Genomic DNA, 20,416 nt, shown 5'->3' with positions numbered 1-20,416 from the left:
ATCTCAAAGTTAAGACTGTATACTCTACTTGGCTTCTTCTTCTTTAACAAAATATGTTATTTTTTTCATTAACAAAATATGTTATTTTTTTCAATCTTTAAAGATTAGAAAATCTAAAGGAAAAATTCAACCTTTGGAATATGGCTGACATAACTGAAAAGCATATGTAATGATAAGTTTTTTGGTTTTAATTATGTTTATGGGATTATTAAATAAAATGCTACAGCCTTTATAGTTGCCATAGAATAGTGTTAATCCTTTTGTTTAGAGCAGGCTATAACTTGTAAGAGAGGAATGAGGTTAGCATTGCAACTGCATTCATATGGCTCAGAAATGGCCTCCCTCTGACAGGCTTTCAAAGGGATTCAAAGTGAGAGGATGGCTTTAAAAAAACTTTTTTAAATTTATTTAATTAATTAATTTATTTTTGGGTGCATTAGGTCTTCGTTGCTGCGCGTGGGCTTTCTCTTGTTGCGGCGAGCAGGGGCTGTCTTCATTTCGGTGCGTGGGCTTCTCATTGTCGTGGCTTCTCTTGTTGCGGAGCACGGGCTCTAGGCACGCAGGCTTCAGTAGCTGTGGCTCGTGGGCTCTAGAGCGCAAGTTGAGTAGTTGTGGCGCTCGGGCTTAGCTGCTCCACGGCATGTGGGATCTTCCCGGACCAGGGATCGAACCCGTGTCCCTTGCATTGGCAGGTGGATTCTTTTTTTTTTTTTTTTAAAGATTTATTGATTGATTGATTGCTTGATTGATTGCTATGTTGGGTCTTCGTTTCTGTGCGAGGGCTTTCTCTAGTTGCGGCGAGTGGGGGCCACCCTTCATCACAGTGCGCGGGCCTCTCACTATCGTGGCCTCTCTTGTTGCGGAGCACAGGCTCCAGGCATGCAGGCTCAGCAGTTGTGGCTCACGGGCCTAGCTGCTCCGCGGCATGTGGGATCTTCCCAGACCAGGACGCGAACCCGTGTCCCCTGCATTAGCAGGCAGATTCTCAACCACTGCGCCACCAGGGAAGCCCGGCAGGTGGATTCTTAACCACTGCACCACGAGGGAAGCCCCGACAGGATGGCTTTTAAAAGCCTATGACATATTTGCTATACTCTTAAATAACGTCACATTCCTCTTCAATTGTGCTCTCTCTTAGTTTTGTGTAAGCTTCAAGCTTTCAGCTTGTTGGATGAAAAGAGGTTATTTCTTTTAAATAGTATAAGTTAATCTTTTGAAAGTAGTAGAGTAGATTAGATTGTACTTGAAAGGAATACAAGGTGTCAGGAAACCTCAGACTTTAAAAAACATAAATGAAGATAGATTGTCTTTCAGCCATCATTCAGAGTAATTTAACATTGAAACATAGGGAAGTTATACCGAAGTGAAATATGTGAATTTTGGTCCTTTGTAGGAAAGGCTACCAGATGAAGTCTTACGATTTTCCTCCTAGTGGCCACTCCTGGATCTCCTTTCCAGAACCTTGGGTGTTGGTGTTCCTGAGAGTTACATCCCATGTCTTCTGTTGATATCATATGCTGCTCCTGTTGTTCCCATGGCCTTGGTTACTACCTGCCATGTCCCACATCAGCTAACTCCAGCCCAGAGTAGCAAGAGCAATTCTTGTTTGCCTGCTGGACATCTTTATTTGAATGCCTCATCCCGCAAGTCACAAGCAATGTGTCCAAATCTGTACTAATCATATTTGTTAGCCCCCAACCAGTTTGCCTCTCAGTGACTAACATCACATTCCACTTAGTTGCTCAAGCTGGAAACTTGGGCATCATTCATGATTCCTTTTCCCTCACTTTCACACCCAGTCAGTCAGCAAGTTCACTCAACTCTGTATCCCAAATATCTATATTAGAACTCTTTCATTGCAAACGACTTCAAAACAACTAAAGCAAATTTAACGAGGGTTTATTGATTCATGTTTAGGGAGTTAAAGAAAACCTCTAGTAAAGGTCAGAGGGAGATTTTGCCTCAGGAATGATTTGATTCAGGGACTAGATCACTGATTCTCTGTCACCCCTCTTAGCTTCTCCCTGTGTGTTAACTTTATTCTTCTGTAGATAAGCTCTGTCCTGGCTTATGTCACAAGGATTGGGGATTTAATACATTACTTGTTAATTTATGTAAATTTAAAATTCAGTAAGGCAACTCATAACCTTATTGACAGATATTAAAGAAGACCTAAATAATTGGAGGATTATACAGTAGTAATGGATAGAAGCCGGTATCATAAAGATGTTAGTTCTCTGCATATTGGTCTATACATTCAACACAGTCAAAATCCCAGCATGATTTTTATAGACGTTGACAAGCTGAATATATGTGGAAATATGAATCAGTAAGAATAGACAAAATCACCAAGGTTGGTGAGGGTGTAAAGTAACTGGAACTCTCATATACTGCTGCTAGTCATGTAAATTGGTGCAGCCCTTTTGGAAAACTGTTTGGTATTACCTAGTAAAGTTGAACACATGCATATGCATACCTTCTGACCCATCCTGTTCCACTTCTAGGTATAAACCCAAAAGAAGTATATACATGTGTTGACCAAAAAACAAGTAATCAAAAATAAAAGAAAAAATTACTCAAATGCCCATCAATAAGAGAATGGATATATCAATAACGTGGTCTTTCCATACAAAGGAATACTATACAGCAATTAGAATGAACAAATTACAATATATGCACCAACATTTGTGGATCTCATAAATGTAATGTTGATAAAATGAGCTAGACACAGAGGAATACCTTCTGTATTATTCCATTTAAATAAAACAGACAAAGCTAATCTTTGCTGCTGCAAATCAGGATCATGGTTACTTCAGCAGTGGGAGGGGATAGTGAGTAGAAAAGGGATCTGGGGTGTTTCTGGGATGTTAGTAATGTTCTGCTTCTTGCTTTAGATGCTGTACAGAGGTGTGTTCAATTTGTGAAAACTTATCAAGCTATGTACTCTGGATTTGTGAGCTTTTCTGATTATATAGTATACATCAATAAAAAGTTAAAGTAAAATATCCTGTAAGGCCACACTCATACCCAAAGTGATTTATTTTCATAGATTATTCAGTTTATATCTTGAATATCTTACCACTGGAACCATGGGTTTGTATACTTGGGAATATTTATAGTTAGCTTTATAATCCTTGATTAATCAGTTTGGCATAAGATCCAACTGTCAAGTAGTTTTGATTTTTTCCAAGTGAAAACTAAGGACTGTTGAATCAGTTTTTAAAAGATTCCAATTCTGGAAGAGAGGTGACTAATTTTGCTTTGTTATCAACACATTATCTTTTCCTTTTTCTTCTTTTTTCCTTCCAGTTTTATTGAAATATAATTGACATACAGCCCTGTATAAGTGTAAGGTGTATAGCTTAATGATTTGGCTTACATTTGTTATGAACTGATTACCACAGTAAGTTTTGTGAACATCCATCATCTCAGATAAATAGAAAATTAAAGAAATAGAAAAAAAATCTTTTTCCTTGTGATAAGAATTCTTGGGATTTACTCTTTACAAGTTTCATATATAACATCAGCAGTGTTAATAATATTTATTATGTTGTACATTACATCCCTAGTAGTGTACTTTTTTATATATTTATTTTTTTATTGAGGTATAGTTGATTTACAATGATGTGTTAGTTTCAGGTGTACAGCAAAGTGATTCAGTTATACATATGTATACACACACACACACATATATATACACACAGTATGTATTCTTTTTCAAATTCTTTTCTCATATAGTTATTACAAAATATTGAGTATAGTTCCCTGTGCTATACAGTAGGTCCTTGTTGTTTATCTATTTTATATGTAGTAGTGTGTATATGTTACTCCCAAATTCCTAATTTGCCCCTCCCCCAACCTTTCCCCTTGGATAACCATAAGTTTGTTTTCTATGTCTGTGAGTGTTTATGTTTTGTAAATAAGTTCATTTGTATCATTTTTTTAGATTCCACATATAAGTGATAGCATATGATATTTGTCTTTTTCTGTCTGACTTCACTTAGTATGATAATCTCTAGGTCCATCCATGTTGCTACAAATGGCATTATTTCATTTTTTTATGGCTGAGCAATATTCCATTGTATTTATGTACCACATCTTCTTTATCCACTCATCTGTTGATGGACATTAGGTTGCCTCCATGTCTTGGCTGTTGTAAATTGTGCTGCAGTGAACATTGGGGTGCATGTATCTTTTCAAATTATGGTTTTCTCTGGATATATGCCCAGGAGTGGGATTGCAGGATCGTATGGTAGTTCTATTTTTAATTTTTTAAGGAACTTCCGTACTGTGGTTGTACCCATTTACATTCCCACCAACAGTGTAGGAGAGTTCCTTTTTCTCTACACCCTCTCCAACATTAATTATTTGTAGACTTTTTGATGATGACCATTGCAATTGGTGTGAGGTGATACCTCATTGTGGTTTTGATTTGCATTTCTCTAATAATTAGCGATGTTAAACGTCTTTCATGTGGCTTTTGGCCATCTGTGTGTCTTCTTTGGAGAAATGTCTGTTTCTCTTTTGCCATTTTTTGATTTACCTTGTTTGTTTTTTTGATACTGAGCTATATGGGCTATTTGTATATTTTGGAGACTAATCCCTTGTCGGTTGCATCGTTTACTAATATTTTCTCCCATTCTGTGGGTTGTCTTTTGTTTTGGTTTATGGTTTCCTTTCTGTGCAAAAGCTTTTAAGTTTAATGAGGTCCCTTTCCTAGGTTTTTTTTGAGGAAAGAGCATAAAAGCTCTTTGTTTTTTGTTTTTTCATTCTGTAGGAATCAGTAGTGACCATTCTGTATCTGCTTATTATGTCTTCAGCATGGGGATGAATCTCTAAATCAGTAATATTTTCCTGAATGAATGGTCAATAGTATAGTACAAAGAAAGATAAGACTGGTTTGTTTTTTTTAAGACCAAAATGGCAATGTCTTTAAGACAGCATGTACATTGCTCTTTCATTTGCTAGTTTTAGCATACTTTTCCTTGAATGTGCAAGAAATTAAAACAACCTAAAACTAATTCGTGTAAATGTCTTCCTAGTGCAGAGTTATTATATATAGATAGCATAAAAGATGATATAATAGGATAAGGACATCAAATTTAAGTCATTATTCTAAAAATCTATTATTAAAATTTTTCAGGAAAATAGAACTTTGAAGGAAAGGCATTTCCTTAAAAATTTTCCCTATCTTTGATTATCAGTACCTGTAATTGGTACTTAATGGAGATAAGGATATATATTCATCTAAAGCTTTATTTCTCTTTCCACAGACAACAAATGAAGTTGTTTTGGCTGTGGAATTCCATCCAACAGATGCAAATACCATAATAACCTGTGGTAAATCTCACATTTTTTTCTGGACCTGGAGTGGCAATTCACTAACAAGAAAACAGGGAGTTTTTGGGGTAAGGACCAGAATGTTATAACTTCATTATAAAACTTTAATTTTTTAATTGTTGAGTAAGCTTAAAGTCATCATGCCAAAGGGAAAACTGAAAATTCTCATTGTTCCATTGTAGAAATATGAAAAACCAAAATTTGTGCAGTGTTTGACATTCTTGGGGAATGGAGATGTTCTTACTGGAGACTCAGGTGGAGTCATACTTATATGGAGCAAAACTACTGTAGAACCCACACCTGGGAAAGGGCCTAAAGGTACAGTATTCTCATATTAAAGTCATTCCTTTCAGTTTGCGCATATTGCTATTGCAGTCCCATCTCTTACCCAGACCAGGAGAGAGAGAGCTGCAGGGAGACAGTATGAGAGTCACCAACATACATTTTGTTTTTAAGGTTCTTCATGACAGTCTTTTTTTAAATCTCAAATTATTTACTCATTTATTAAGCATATGTAACCTACATTTGACTACACTGTACCTTTCCTTCCAGGAGGTTAATACAAAATAATTAGAGACGATACAGATACATGTTAATTAAACACCATAAAGATTAAGAGAGAAGTCATCCCAATCTTCAGTATTTTGTGAAGCCTTCATAGAAGAAATGATATTTCTGTTAAGCCATAATGGATGTGCAACACTACAAAAGATATGGAACTTTGATCCCAGTTAGGGATCAGTGTAAGTTAAGGGAGAAAGATGGTTATGAACGTGAAGCATCCAGGATAGTGTGAATAAACTTGTCATGTGTTAACAAAAACAAGAGACAGCTAGCATGAAGGAAATACAATTTTAAAAAATAGTAGTGAATTGCAGTTCCTCTTATCAATTAAAACTAATATATACTAAGCCGATGAAAATTCACATAGGGATTAAAGATACAGATTTTCCGAGTTATCCACAAGAATCCTAAAAACTGGTTGAGTTCACCATGGAAGAGAGAAGAGCTGTGAGGCCAAGGATCCTTAGTCCCACAGTTAGATGACCAGAAAAGAGCCTACAAGGGTTACAGAAGTGAGATTTAAAAAAAAAAAGTTAGCAAGATAGAACTTTTTATTTAGTGCCTGAACAAAGAAGCAGAGAATTCCCAGGAGTTTCCGTGCTATAGGGAGATCAAGAAGAATAAGAACCAAGAAAAGACCAAAGGAGCTTGCAATTTCAATAGAACATTAAGGCCGTAGAACAGCTAAGTATAGAATAGCCAGTTTTAAAATGGAGAATTTTGGGCTTCCCTGGTGGCGCAGTGGTTAAGAATCCGCCTGCCAGTGCAGGGGACACGGGTTCGAGCCCTGGTCCGGGAAGATCCCACATGCTGCGGAGCAACTAAGCCAGTGCACCACAATTACTGAGCCTGCGCTCTAGAGCCCGTGAGCCACAGCTACTGAAGCCTGCACACCTAGAGCCTGTGCTCTGCAACAAGAGAAGCCACCGCAATGAGAAGCCCGCACACCACAACGAAGAGTAGCCCCTGCTCACCACAGCTAGAGAAAGCCCGTGCACAGCAACAGAGAGCCAACGCAGCCAAAAATAAATAAATGTATTAAAAAAAATAATAATGGAGAATTTTTAGAATCCCAGTTGAAAATGGAATGGAAGGCAAAGTTACTAGAATCAATCAGTAGTCTTTTTAAGGTTGCCTAAAACCTGAGAGTAAAATGGGTATTGTGGTGGAAAAAAAGACTAAAAATCTTAGAGAGAGAGATGAGAATAACTGGTTTGGGCGTAAGAAGAAAGATTTTGTCCTTGAAAAAGAGTAATAGCCTACATTCTATCCTGAGATCTTATGTGGCTAAATGGTGGAGGTCATGCAGGATGACATTGCTCTCAGTAAAAGTGGCTCCCTGTTAAAAACTTGCAGTTTTTATTGTTAATGGATAATATAAGAATAGTAATATAGTAAAATATCACATAATCAGACTCCATTACTTCAGAATTCTACTTGTTGGAATGCAGCTGAAACCTTTGACTTGCCTATGGAATTGGATTTATTATAATAAATGAATACTAAAACCAAAGACCTACAAATTTAGAGGTATTATTTTCTAAATAATTAGTGATTAAAATTATCCATATCAACTCACAAAAGGATGGTTCCAAGGACCTTTTCTTAACAGCTGTTGGTTAACATAGTTATCTGTAATATAGAAAGATAGTCCCAATTACTACATTTGTGGTACGTTTCCTCCCTTTCTCTTCTCCTTTTCCCAACATAGCAACAGACTTTTTGGTGTATGGACACCAAATTCCCTCCAGTACTGACACCTGGCCTGAGCGCTGTAGCCAGTGTAAAGTAGATCACCAGTTTATGATAAAAGGAGATAACTCAGGAACAGCCAGATGGAAAAAATGCCCAGGGCAAGGCCTGGGAAAAGGGCCCGCCAAGAACCTACATGCCCTCCCCAGGCGTACCACTCTCCCCGAATCCCCTTGTGTTCACCAACCCAGAAGCTCCTGGTTGAGGATTCTTAAGAAAAAAGAAAGAACAGTACTATCAGTTGCCCTCCCCACTTACCTCTCTTTTCTTTTTCCTGGGCACATTTTTTTCAGTATCAGAAATGCCAGGAACAGTATTATCAAAACAGTGACTTACATTGTTGACATATTATCCTACCACTCTGAGCAGAGTTTGGGTATAAATACACCCTTCATTAGCCTTAATGTGCGAGGTGAGAGGCAGGGAGGGGTTCAGAAGTTGTTTTTATTTTGGTTTTCATCTGAAAAACTTGTGGCTTAGCCTTTGTGCAGAGAAAATCTGCATATGCACGAACAGAAAACAGAAACTCTAATCTTGTAAACTGCTGGGCGCATGAAATTTGCTAAATGATTGACCGTATTTTGGGCAAACTTGCTGAGAATTTTGTTTCTTCCTTTATATTTAGGGTTTTGAGGTATGTAAATATGGCTGGAAAGGATTTGGTGAGTTTAGTGAAATAAATGTGTAAGCCCAGATCAGAACAGATGTTCATAGTTTCCATTTTTAAATTCTTGCCCAGGGGGCTTCCCTGATGGCGCAGTGGTTGAGAGTCTGCCTGTCAATGCAGGGGACACGGGTTTGAGCCCTGGTCTGGGAGGATCCCACATGCCGCGGAGCAACTAAGCCCGTGAGCCACAACTACTGAGCCTGCGCGTCTGGAGCCTGTGCTCCGCAACAAGAGAGGCCGCGACGGCGAGAGGCTCGCGCACCGCGATGAAGAGTGGCCCCCGCTTGCCGCAACTGGAGAAAGCCCTCGCGCAGAAACGAAGACCCAACACAGCCAAAAAATAAATAAATAAAATAAAGAATTATTAAAAAAAAAAAAAAAAAAAAGTATATAAAAAAAAAAAAAAATTCTTGCCCAAAATTTCAGTAGATTGATCCAGTTTGCATATTCCCTAATATGATATTTCTGTGCCCATGGCAGTCTTTATCAACCAAAATTTGACTATACTGTGATATTGCATCTGAAAAAGGGACTTTGGGGGATTGCAGAAGTATAATTTCACAGCTAATGCTTTTATTCTAGTAAATAGGAGACAAACCAAAACTGTGTTTTATGCCTCATAAGGAGCTCTCTTGCTTCCAAACCATTTTTTCCTTACCTTAAGTGTAATTTAACAGGACTCTTCAAAGAATTATTTTCTGTTCTCTTTCTTTTCCAGTTTTATAACATTTTAAATGTATAACCTTGTCTAGCTTAAGGTGTACAACATAATGACTTGATATCCGTATATATTGCAAAATGATCACCAAAATAAGTTTAGTTAACATCCATCACCTCACAGTTTTTTTTTCTTGTGATGAGAACGTTTAAGATCTGCTCCCTTAGCAACTTTCAAATATACATTACAGTATTGTAAACAGTAGTCACCCTCTTTGCGTTAAATTTCTAAGTTTGTACCTTTTGACTACCTTCACCCATTTCTTCTACCCACCTCCCCCGCCTCTGACAACCACCAGTCTATTCTGTTTCTGTGAGTTTATTTTTTTTAGATGCTACATATAAGTTAGATCATATGTTGATAGCATTTGTCTTTCTCTGTCTGACTTTTTGCACTTAGCATAATGTCTTCACAGTCTATTCATGTTGCATATGGCAGGATTTCCTTCTTTTTTATTCCATTGTATATATATATACCACATTTCCTTTATCCATTCATCCATCTATGGACATTTAGGTTGTTTCAGTTTTTTCTATTTCTTATGTGGGTATAAGGTATTTATTATTTCCTACATACAGGAAATAGTTCAGAATTTTTCTTATATGAAATAATTCATAATTCTTTAAGTGGGGGAGGGGAAGTTGAGAGTATCAACACCACCATTAAAATGTTCATTATTCTGAAATCTTTGCCAAGTTTCTTTAAGAAACTAAGAAACACTACCATTTTACCTGGTCTCCAAATAATCAACATGGACCCATTTGCACGTTGCTAAGAATATAACATAAATTTCAAAGTCTCCCTGATATTTGATTCTATAGTTAAACAGGCACAGAAAGCCCTCCAAAGGATCTTTATTTGGCAGTCAAGGTAAACTTGCTTTTTACGGAAGCTTGTTTCTGCTAGAGTTGAGAAGAAAGGGGAGATTTGCAAGTAAGCTTGGATAGACTTGGCCATGATTGTGCCTGGAGGTACAATAGGTTTTTAATACAAGGATAATTATTTTTCTTGGCAGGTATTTCAGACATTATTTGGCTTAAAGTGTCAGAAATATAGACCCATGAGAAGGAAATCTTGGATTATAAATTATTTTGTGGGTAAATACTATCTAAAGCAAGCTTTGGTAACTTGTTTAAATTTAAAGCACAGACATATTTTTAGCTAAATTAATATAGGTCCTCCTCAGGAAATAACTATCCTGGGGTGGTGGGAGGTAGAAAGTGGGTATCTCACCGTGTTGATTACTTATATAGAGGTATTTTTTTTCTTGATGGAGCATTTGTTCTTCAGTTTTTCTATTTTCTAAGATTCCATTTTTCTAGGAAGATCTTAAGTGTTTAACAAGGTATTTGTCATGTTTAGAAGTAGGGAAAACTGAATTAAAAATAGAGAAACTGTATTTCACTTTCCTGCATTCTGATAGAGAGCTATGAAATGCCACACCTCTGCGTTTTGTAATTTCTTACATGGTACCGTGGTACTTTCAGATTACTCTTGTTAATTTGACCATGCATGAGAAAAATAAGCCCTTTGCCCCCACTTTTTTCCCCACTTTTAAATGCCCAAATAAAGCCAGCAATACTCTCAGAAAATTCACATCTCTCAGATGTTCTTACTCTCTTGGTCACATCAGAGCTATGATAGATAATTGGCTGGCTGTCCTACTGGGCACAGTTGTGTTGTTCAATGTTTAAAGTATTTTTAGGTGATGAATGTTGATGTGAGCCGAGGCAGTTGACCTGAATAGCAAGTTAGTTGGAGTTCTGCTCCTAGCTTTGCTGAATCAGGCAAGCCCTACTCCAAAGTAGGCAAGCCCGTTCCTTTCTCCCTGCCAAATATACCCATCTATTAAGTATTTGTACCACTAGCAGCCTCACACTGAGTAATTCTGAGAGTCAGCTATAGCATAATTTTTTTTAGGATACCAAAACTCTACAAATTTTAATTTTAACAATGTAATGGCAGCTCAAATAGATGAGTAAAAATGAACAATCTCAATAACAGCTTTACTGAGATATACTTCACATACCATAAAATTCACCCTTCTAAAATGTACAATTAAATGATTTTTAATATATTCACAGAGTTGTGCAATCATCACCACTAACTTCAGAATATTTTCATCATCCCAAAAGGAAACACTGTGCCCATTAGGAGTCACTTCCCATTCCTCTCTCTCCTCAGTCCCTAGCAACCGTTTGTCGCTTTTGGTCTCTGGATTTGCCTGTGTGGGACAGTTCATATAAATGGAATCATGGAATATGTAGTCTTTTGTGACTTTTAGTCAAAGCTTAATGTTTTCAAGGTTCATCCATGTTATAGCATGTATTAATACCTCATTGCTTTTTGTGGCTGAATAATACCACATTTTGTTTATCCATTTAAAGTTGATGAACAATTTTATTAGAAAATGAACAATTTTTTTGCAGGTTTTTGAGGTATAATTGACATATAACATTTTGTAAGTTTAAGGTATACAACAAAATGATTTGATGTATATATTTTAAAATTTTTTTTTTTACAACTCACATTTTATTTTTAAATACATTTATTTTTTTAAATTTAGTTTTGGCTGTGTTGGGTCTTCGTTGCGGTGTGTGGACTTCTCATTGCGGTGGCTTCTCTTGTTGTGGAGCACGGGCTCTAGGCACACGGGCTTCAGTAGTTGTGGCACGTGGGCTCAGTAGTTGTGGCTCACAGGCTCTAGAGCGCGGGCTCAGTAGTTGTGGCGCTCGGGCTTAGTTGCTCCGCGGCATGTGGGATCTTCCCAGACCAGGGCTCGAACCCGTGTCCCCTGCACTGGCAGGCGGATTCTTAACCACTGCCCCACCAGGGAAGCCCCCGATATATGTATATATTTTAAAATGATTGCCACAATAAGTTTATTTAACATCCATCACCTCATATAGTAGAGGTTTTTCTCTTGTTCTGAGAACTTTTATGATGCACTACCTTAGCAACGTTTTTCAAATACACAATACAGTATTGTTAACTGTAGTCACCATGCTGTACATTAAATTCCCAAAACTTATTTATCTTATAACTGGCAATTTGTACCTTTAACCACCTTTACCCATTTCCCCACTGAACTCTTTTTTTTTTTAATATTTATTTATTTATTTATTTATTTATTTTTGGCTGCGTTGGGTCTTCGTTGCTGCTCGCGGGCTTTCTCTAGTTGCAGCAAGTGGGGGCTACTCTTCGTTGCGATGAGCGGGCTTCTCACTGGGGTGGCTTCTCTTGTTGCAGAGCACAGGCTCTAGGTGCGCAGGCTCAGTAGTTGTGGCGCACGGGCTTAGTTGCTCCGCGTCATGTGGGATCTTCCCGGGCCAGGGATTGAACCTTTGTCCCCTGCGTTGGCAGGCAGATTCTTATCCACTGCGCCACCGGGGAAGCCCCCCACTGAACAATTTTTAAACTTGTAATTTTTTCATTTCCAGTGGATCTAAGGTGTATTTATTAACTGACTTTGGTCATACTTAAACCAGGTTCTACCTTGCCATTTTGAACCTGGTAACTAATTCTGCAAGCTGTCATCTTCTAAAAAGTTTTTCTCTTACTCTAGCAGCTTCACTAGCTGAATGAAGAGTTTCTCTGAGTAAGGCATCATGAAATCTTATGTTCACCTTTAAGAAAGAGGCTCTGATTATATTTTCGTACCTGCCTTGTCCCTTCCTGGGTACTTGTGAAGTGCTGAGGGCATACAAGAAAACTGGGCTGTCATTCAGCTATCACATTGGTGTGGCTGGATCAGTTTTTAAAATACTTTTCTGGTTGGTCAGAAGCCACTGCTGCAAGCTGCCAGTGCCTCTTCTGCCCCACACCTTCCCCAGTATCTCAGCACATAAAAGGGGTTATTATCCCTGACAGAGCAGAAGTCCTCCAGTTCAGCAGTGGTTAAATGTTAAATATTATGACTGTTGCCTCGAGAGGAAATGAAGGCTTTTTTTGCAAACGTAAAAGAACATCGAGTAAAGAGACGTGAGTCCTAGTCACAGCTTTGTCCCTAGCTAACTGTGTGGTATTGGCTAAGCCAATTCTATACCTATGTCCTTAGTTCTAAAATCAGAAGAGTAATAATACCTACCCTAACTACCATGTAAGATGATTATAAAAGGTAGTAAAGTTCTGAGGCTAATATACCCTCTGTTGTCTGTGGAATTATCACTGCTTTAGCCTACCTTTTTGTAAGAATGTATTTTGAAATATTTTCAGAGTAACTGATTATTGACATAAATGCAAAAGATTATATTAAAGCTTTACTCCCTGCCTTGCAGAAGACTTGCTGAAAATAGGTTTCTGATTATTGAGTCATTCAGCAATCACTCTACAGTTCTGCTAAAGTTTTCTTCCAAAAAGACTCTAAAATCTGATGGAAAATGTTATCACTCATGTTTTTATTTTACTCCTCATCATATTAGGTGTTTATCAGATCAGCAAACAAATCAAAGCTCATGATGGCAGTGTGTTCACACTTTGTCAGATGAGAAATGGTATGTTATTAACTGGAGGCGGGAAAGACAGAAAAATAATTCTGTGGGATCATGATCTGAATCCTGAAAGAGAAATAGAGGTAAGGATGAAAACGGAACATAAAAATTTTTAAATATTAAACCCTTTAAACTCATGTCTTTTGTCCCACATTGAGATAACTTACACTTTTCTGGGAAATTTGGTGCACATTCTTGTCATTTCATTCCCTCAAAATAAACAAAAACAAAAAAGGACTATTCACTAAACAAAATAGTTTGAAAGAATAAGAAAAATCAGCAGAATAATTAACTTGCTTATTTATTTCTGAGATTTTTTTTTAGTGACCCAAAAATATAAGCATATAAATTTAAAATTTAACAGACATTCGTTGAAAACTATATCCTACTCCAAGGTATACAAAATGACCAGCTTAATTTTAAAACTTGAAAATAATAACAGTGGGCTTAATGATAATTGCTATTTATCTATGTATGTGTCTGCTTCATTGCATGAACCAAGTGTATCCATAAAACCTGACAGGTATTGTGTGCTCAGTGAAAGTTTGTTAATTGAACTGAGATCTCAGGAAGTGAAATGGGTTAAGAATAGTATTTTAGTCAATGATTGCCAGAGCAAAGGCAATTCACTCAGTTTAATATTGCTTCTGTTTGTTGGTGACTTAAATTTTGAATTTATGCTCAGTCTTTTCTACTTATAACATGCTTTGTAGACAAAATCTTCTCTAAAAAAGAGGATTCTGATAGTACTGCTCTTGGGTTTCATTTCCAAGAAGATATATCCCCATATTATAGATAAAGAAATTTGTCTCAGGCTAAATGACTTACCCAAAATAATATAACCAGTAAGTAGCAAAACCAGATCACAGTCTTCATGTGATCTATCAGAACTTATTCCTTTATTCCCTACTCCTAATCCTTAACTCTTGAAATCATATAAAAAATATGAATTTAAAATTGAACCAAAGAATGTTGTTAATGCATTATAACTTCTGTGTAATAAAACGTAATTGTCTGAACAAATAATTTATTAGTATAAGATTACCTTATTACTTTCAAATTTGGAATTCTGTCATTTATTACCACATAATTGCATATAGCTATAACTACGGTCTTCAGGTAGTAATTAATGCATGTTAGCATGTGTATGGTGACTTTACAAATTTTTTTTTAGGTTCCTGATCAGTATGGAACAATCAGAGCTGTAGCAGAAGGAAAGGCAGATCAATTTTTGGTAGGCACATCACGAAACTTTATTTTACGGGGAACGTTTAATGATGGCTTCCAAATAGAAGTACAGGTAAGCTGTATGATTTTAACCATTAACTGAGTATTTTTGATGATACCCTTTGCATCTTATACCAATGGGTGTGTTTCATTTTCAGGGTCATACTGATGAGCTTTGGGGTCTTGCCACGCATCCCTTCAAAGATTTGCTCTTGACATGTGCTCAGGACAGACAGGTGTGCATGTGGAACTCGGTGGAACACAGGCTGGAATGGACCAGGCTCGTAGATGTGAGTAAAGCAGAATGTGATAATAATCTCTCCACAGACTCTCCCTAAAATGGCAGATGGTAGCCGCAAAGCAAATAGGACTCAGCATTGGTTAAAACCAAGTGTATTTCTATAGTTCAGTAAAGGGGAAGGGGCAGAGGGAGAGTGTTTAGTCACAAAGTACATGAACCCACTCCAAAGTAGCAAATTAACAGGACAGAAGCTCAGTTTTTCTGTCAGGTTCAGTAGTAAAAATAAAAAATATTTCACATCTTTATGGAGTATTAATTGTTATGGATATGTTTGGGTCTCTGGTGGTGGTGCAGTTGGGTTCAGTAAGTACTGCCCACTAACAGATTCTGCTCTCTTCTTTTTGAGTTGGTCTCTTACTGTGTTTTCTCCCTACCCCACCCAGATTTCCACCTTTTCTAGCCTAAAAGGTGTATACACGTTCTTTGCAGACTCTAAAGAACTGTACAAATGTTTGTTATTATCCTTATTATTGTTCCACTGCCTAGCCACAAGCTGGTGGTCCTTCCCCCTCACCACTCTGCCAGCATGTCCCCTTCCTGCTCTGAAATCCTTTTTCCTCTGAAGTCCATGTGGTATTACCATTGGCTACAGTAAAGTTGATTGAGATTCCATGTTTATGTGAAACAAGTTATTTTCAAATATGTTTTGCCACTCTTCCCATAGATCTAGGGAGACTTTCTCATGTACTCCCCAACAGTTGTCTGTCTCTCTTCTAGGAACCAGGACACTGTGCAGATTTTCATCCAAGTGGCACAGTGGTGGCCATAGGAACGCACTCAGGCAGGTAGGGTCTTTAAGGGAAATGTGAGCTGAGTAATCTCAGTGGTGGGATGTTTAACCATTATTCAGGAATGTTCTCTATCTGATCTGGAAAATTAATCTTTTAAGTGGCACAGTTTTATGCTTTTTGTTCTTTTCTGTTATGTATACCCATTTAATCATTCAGTAATTATTTGAGCACCTACCATTTGTTAGACACTATTGTGGGTGTTCAGGCTACATCAGAGTGCAAAGCAAAAATCCCTGCCCTTGTGGAGCCCACATTTTAGTGTGTGTCGGGGTAGAGGCAGAATGAAAAATAAGCATTATAACTAATTAAGTTAGCAAATGAAGAGCTATGGTGGGGGAGGGTTGAGCATAGGAAGAGGGATCTGGAAGGGGTGCAGTTGCAAAACGATAAATAGGGAGGTCAGAATAGTCTTCATTAAGGAAGGTGACAGTTCAGCAGACTTGACCTCCTTTGTGAAATTTTCTGTGGTATCGAAAATTTCTCTCCTCGTTCGTTATCTTTTAGGGAAGGAAATTGAACCTGAAATAACCCAGTTGAGCTTTTGTTTGTGCTATAGCTTTTTTCTTTTTTAAATGCTACACAGGTAGATAATAAAGGTATGTTTCCTGAAATCATTATTAATTACTTATCTTTGCAGACATTGTATAGTACCTTTCCAAGGTTATTAGGTAATATATATTTATTATCTGTATTTTTTAATTGAGTCCTTTTTATTGCCTCTGCTGGTAAGTAGCCCTCATCACAAATAACTTAATTTCTTTTTTAAAGAGGCAGAGGAAAAAGATAAAGTCAATTTTCAAAAGTTAAACCCATAGAAAATGTGGAATGCTGATTTCTAATAAGGTGAAAATATTGTGAACACACTTATATAAATATTTTTATTTATGTAACAAATATTTCAAATCAGCCAGTTTATTTAATTCTAACTAAATTTAACAATGTAGAGTTTTTTTGTAGCAAGTTTTCCCCTTTGGCTGTTGGATACAAATTAATACCTCTAGAAAGTCAAAACATATTCAAAATCCTCCTCATATATAGTGCTCAGAATCATGGAAAAACAGATCTTTAAGGTAAAGATAAACTTTGAAATGTGGACATGTAACCAGAGGTGCTATTTGAGTGGTTCTGAAATAGTGGAATTTTAGAATTAGGCTGCTTGGGAGAGTAATTGGTGATAACTTGCAAATATAGACGGCTTTACTATCTCAGATTTTCCCAAAATACATGTCAGTAATAGATTATTACTTGGACTAAACAGGCATATGGCAGGTCGGATCTATTTTGGGGGCAGCTGAACAAATATCACAAATGCTAAAATCAATGAAATAGTAAGAATAAGAGCTACCATCTATTCAGTATCTGATGACAGACCTTGTACTAAATTCTTTTCATATAGTACTTTAAGTCTTCACAAGAATGCAACAAAATGTTCATTAATATCTCCTTTGCACAAACAGGAAACCAAGATCCATAGAGGTTCGATCACTTGTGATTGAGCTGGGATTTAACTCAGGTTCTACATAGTTCCAAAGCTTGTCTCTTTCCACTACTCCACCAGTACTCTTTGAGATGTGCTTATCGTGTTTGTAGCATTACTTAGAAATATTATAAGGAAAGTTTATCTTTGAAGGTTAAATCACTGGCTGACATAGTATTTTAAAAGCATTTACTGTGTATAAGAAGGAGTTAAACACCAAGTGGAGTAGTAAGGGCTAGAAGGACTTGAATCATTAAGACTCACCACTTCATTGGATGAATGTACAATATATACATACACATAAATACAGTTTGCCCCAATTTGTAAGGAAAAGACTGATCTGATTAAACGCACTGAAGTTACTTTCTAACATTTAGTGTTACTGTGAAGTCATCATTAACAAGCTTAACAGGAAAAGTCACTTAATTTAAGTGACTTAAGCTAAAGCTAAGCCAATTGTTTCCTCTTGGAGTTGTGAGTAGAAAACACCTTATGAATGAGAGTGATATGATAACTAAATAAAAAGTGGAAAAAAATCCTTTCTGGTGTGGAGTTGGGGATTATTTAAAATCTAGGGGAGATGTAGTTATCAGTGTTCATTTTATACTTAATTCCTGTCTTTGGTTTCACATCTGGTTAGTCTGTTGTTTCTTAGAGAACTTTCTCCTTTATTATTTTTTACATGGATCTGTGAATATGTGGCTGTACTGTCTAAAACAGAAAATTCCTCAATGTAGCCATTCAGATTATTATCACTGAACCTAAGCCTGAAAAAAGTCACACTTAGGGCAAGGATTTTTGTTGTTGTTGTTGTTAGTTTAATACAACATGTGTCCAAATTGTTCATGATCCAGAAAAGGTGACTAGCAAAATGTTTAAAGATGTCTTCATGTCCATATGTAGAAATCTTCTACTTCTTGTAGTCAAGAAGTAAGGGCTTCCCTGGTGGCACAGTGGTTAAGAATCCTCCTGCCAATGCAGGGGACACGGGTTCGAGCCCTGGTCCGGGAAGATCCCACATGCCGCGGAGCAGCTAAGCCCGTGTGTCACAACTACTGAGCCTGTGCTCTAGAGCCCACGAGCCACAACTACTGAGCCCATGTACCACAACTACTGAAGCCCGTGTGCCTAGAGCCCGTGTTCCGCAACAAGAGAAGCCACCACAATGAGAAGCCCGCGCACCGCAACGAAGAGTAGCCCCTGCTTGCCGCAACTAGAGAAAGCCCGCGTGCAGCAACGAAGACCCAATGCAGCCAAAAATAAATGAATAAATTAATTAATTTAAAAAAATTAAAAAGAAGTAAGCACAAGTGTGAATAAATTATCACAGTGATTTAAAAAAATTATCATTTTAAAAGAAAATGTTACTAATATTTCTAAGGGGAGAAAATTCAGTGCATGGCCCTAAGTGGACATAGTACTTCCTTAACATTGCTAATCCTCATATAGTAAGGAGTCTTTTTAACAGCTTTATTGAGATATCATTCATGTATCATAAAATTGACCCATTTACAGTATACAATTCAGTAGTTTTTAAGACGTTCACAGAGTTGTGCAACCTTCATCACAAGCTAATTTCAGAACACTGTCATTAACCCAAAAAGAATTCCTGTACCCGTTAGCAGTCACTCCTCATTGCTCCCACCCGCTTCCAGCCCTGAGTAACTGATCTACTTTCTGTTTCTATAGGTTTGCCTATTCTGGACATTTCATATAAATAGAATTATATAATATGTGGTCATTTGTGACTAGTTTCTTTTTTTTTTTTTTTTTTTTTTTTAAATAAATTTATTTATTTATTTATTTATTTTTGGCTGTGTTGGGTCTTCGTTTCTGTGCGAGGGCTTTCTCTAGTTGCAGCGAGCAGGGGCCACTCTTCATCGCGGTGCGCGGGCCTCTCACTGTCGCGGCCTCTCTCGTTGCGGAGCACAGGCTCCAGACGCGCAGGCTCAGTAATTGTGGCTCACGGGCCCAGTTGCTCCGCGGCATGTGGGATCTTCCCAGACCAGGGCTCGAACCCGTGTCCCCTGCATTGGCAGGCAGACTCTCAACCGCTGCGCCACCAGGGAAGCCCTGTGACTAGTTTCTTTCACTTAACATAATGTTTTGAAGGTTCATCCATGTTGTATAGCATGTGTCAGCATTTCATTCCCTTTGTCACCAAATATTCCATTGTGTGGATATACCTCGAATAACCACTTGAGTTATAGTCATACATAAGTTTTTGTATGGACATATGTCTTCAGTTCTCTTGGGTATATACCAAGGAGTAGAATTAACTATGTTTAACATTTGAGGAGCTTCCAAATTGTTTTCCACAACAGCTACACCATTTTACAATTCTACCAGTAAAGTATGAGGGTTCCAATTTCTCCACATCGTCGCCAACCCTTGTTATTGCCTGTGTTTTGATTATAGCCATCCTAGTGGCCGTGAAGCACTTTTTCATTGTGGTTTTGATTTGCATTTCTCTCATGGCTAATGATGTTGAGTATCTTTTTTATGTGTTTATTGGCCACTTGTGTAGCCTCTTTAGAGAAATGTCTATTCATATCCTGTGCTCATGTTTGAATTGATTTGTCTTTTTATTGTTGAGTTGTAAGAGCTCTTTATATATTCTGGACACAGTACCTCATCAGATACATGATTTGCAAATATTTTCTCCCATTCCAAGGGTTGTCTTTTCACTTTCTTGATGGTAACATTTGTTGCACTAAAGTTTTAAATAAAAATTATATAATTTATATAAATTTACTATATAAAAATATAGTCCTATTTATCTATTCTTCCTCTGTCTCTTGGTCTTCAGGATTTACTCCTATGGTTTTTTCTAAGAATTTTATAGTTTTAGCTCTTACGTTTAAGTCTGTGATTCATTTTGAGTTCATCTTTGTATATGATGTGAGCTAATCTTTGTATAGATATCCAGCGTCATTCTTTTGCACGTGGATATCCAGTTGTTACAACACTGTTTGTTGAAAAGACTTTTCTTTCTGCAGTGAATCGTATTGACACCCTTGTCAAAAATCAATTGACCATAAACATACAGGTTTCTATCTGGACTCTCAGTTATATTCCATTGATCTCTC

General features: G+C 37.3%; 1 protein-coding gene across 7 annotated transcripts in view; it reads left to right on the top strand.

Annotated features, from left to right (window-relative positions):
• EML4 (EMAP like 4) overlaps positions 1-20,416 on the top strand; it is a 159,625-nt gene that overhangs the window by 116,491 nt on the left and 22,718 nt on the right. For all 7 annotated transcript variants that reach the window (XM_036873504.1, XM_036873505.1, XM_036873501.1 and 4 more), the window contains 6 exons: positions 5,274-5,408; positions 5,523-5,658; positions 13,463-13,614; positions 14,706-14,831; positions 14,917-15,048; positions 15,777-15,844. In XM_036873504.1, coding sequence (XP_036729399.1) covers positions 5,274-5,408; positions 5,523-5,658; positions 13,463-13,614; positions 14,706-14,831; positions 14,917-15,048; positions 15,777-15,844 — 749 coding nt within the window. The remainder of the gene's footprint in view (positions 1-5,273; positions 5,409-5,522; positions 5,659-13,462; positions 13,615-14,705; positions 14,832-14,916; positions 15,049-15,776; positions 15,845-20,416) is intronic.

Source organism: Balaenoptera musculus, chromosome 13, assembly GCF_009873245.2.
Source record: "Balaenoptera musculus isolate JJ_BM4_2016_0621 chromosome 13, mBalMus1.pri.v3, whole genome shotgun sequence".
NCBI lineage: Eukaryota > Metazoa > Chordata > Mammalia > Artiodactyla > Balaenopteridae > Balaenoptera > Balaenoptera musculus.
Note: the sequence above shows the minus strand (reverse complement) of the source record. Positions and strands in the feature narration are given on the sequence as shown.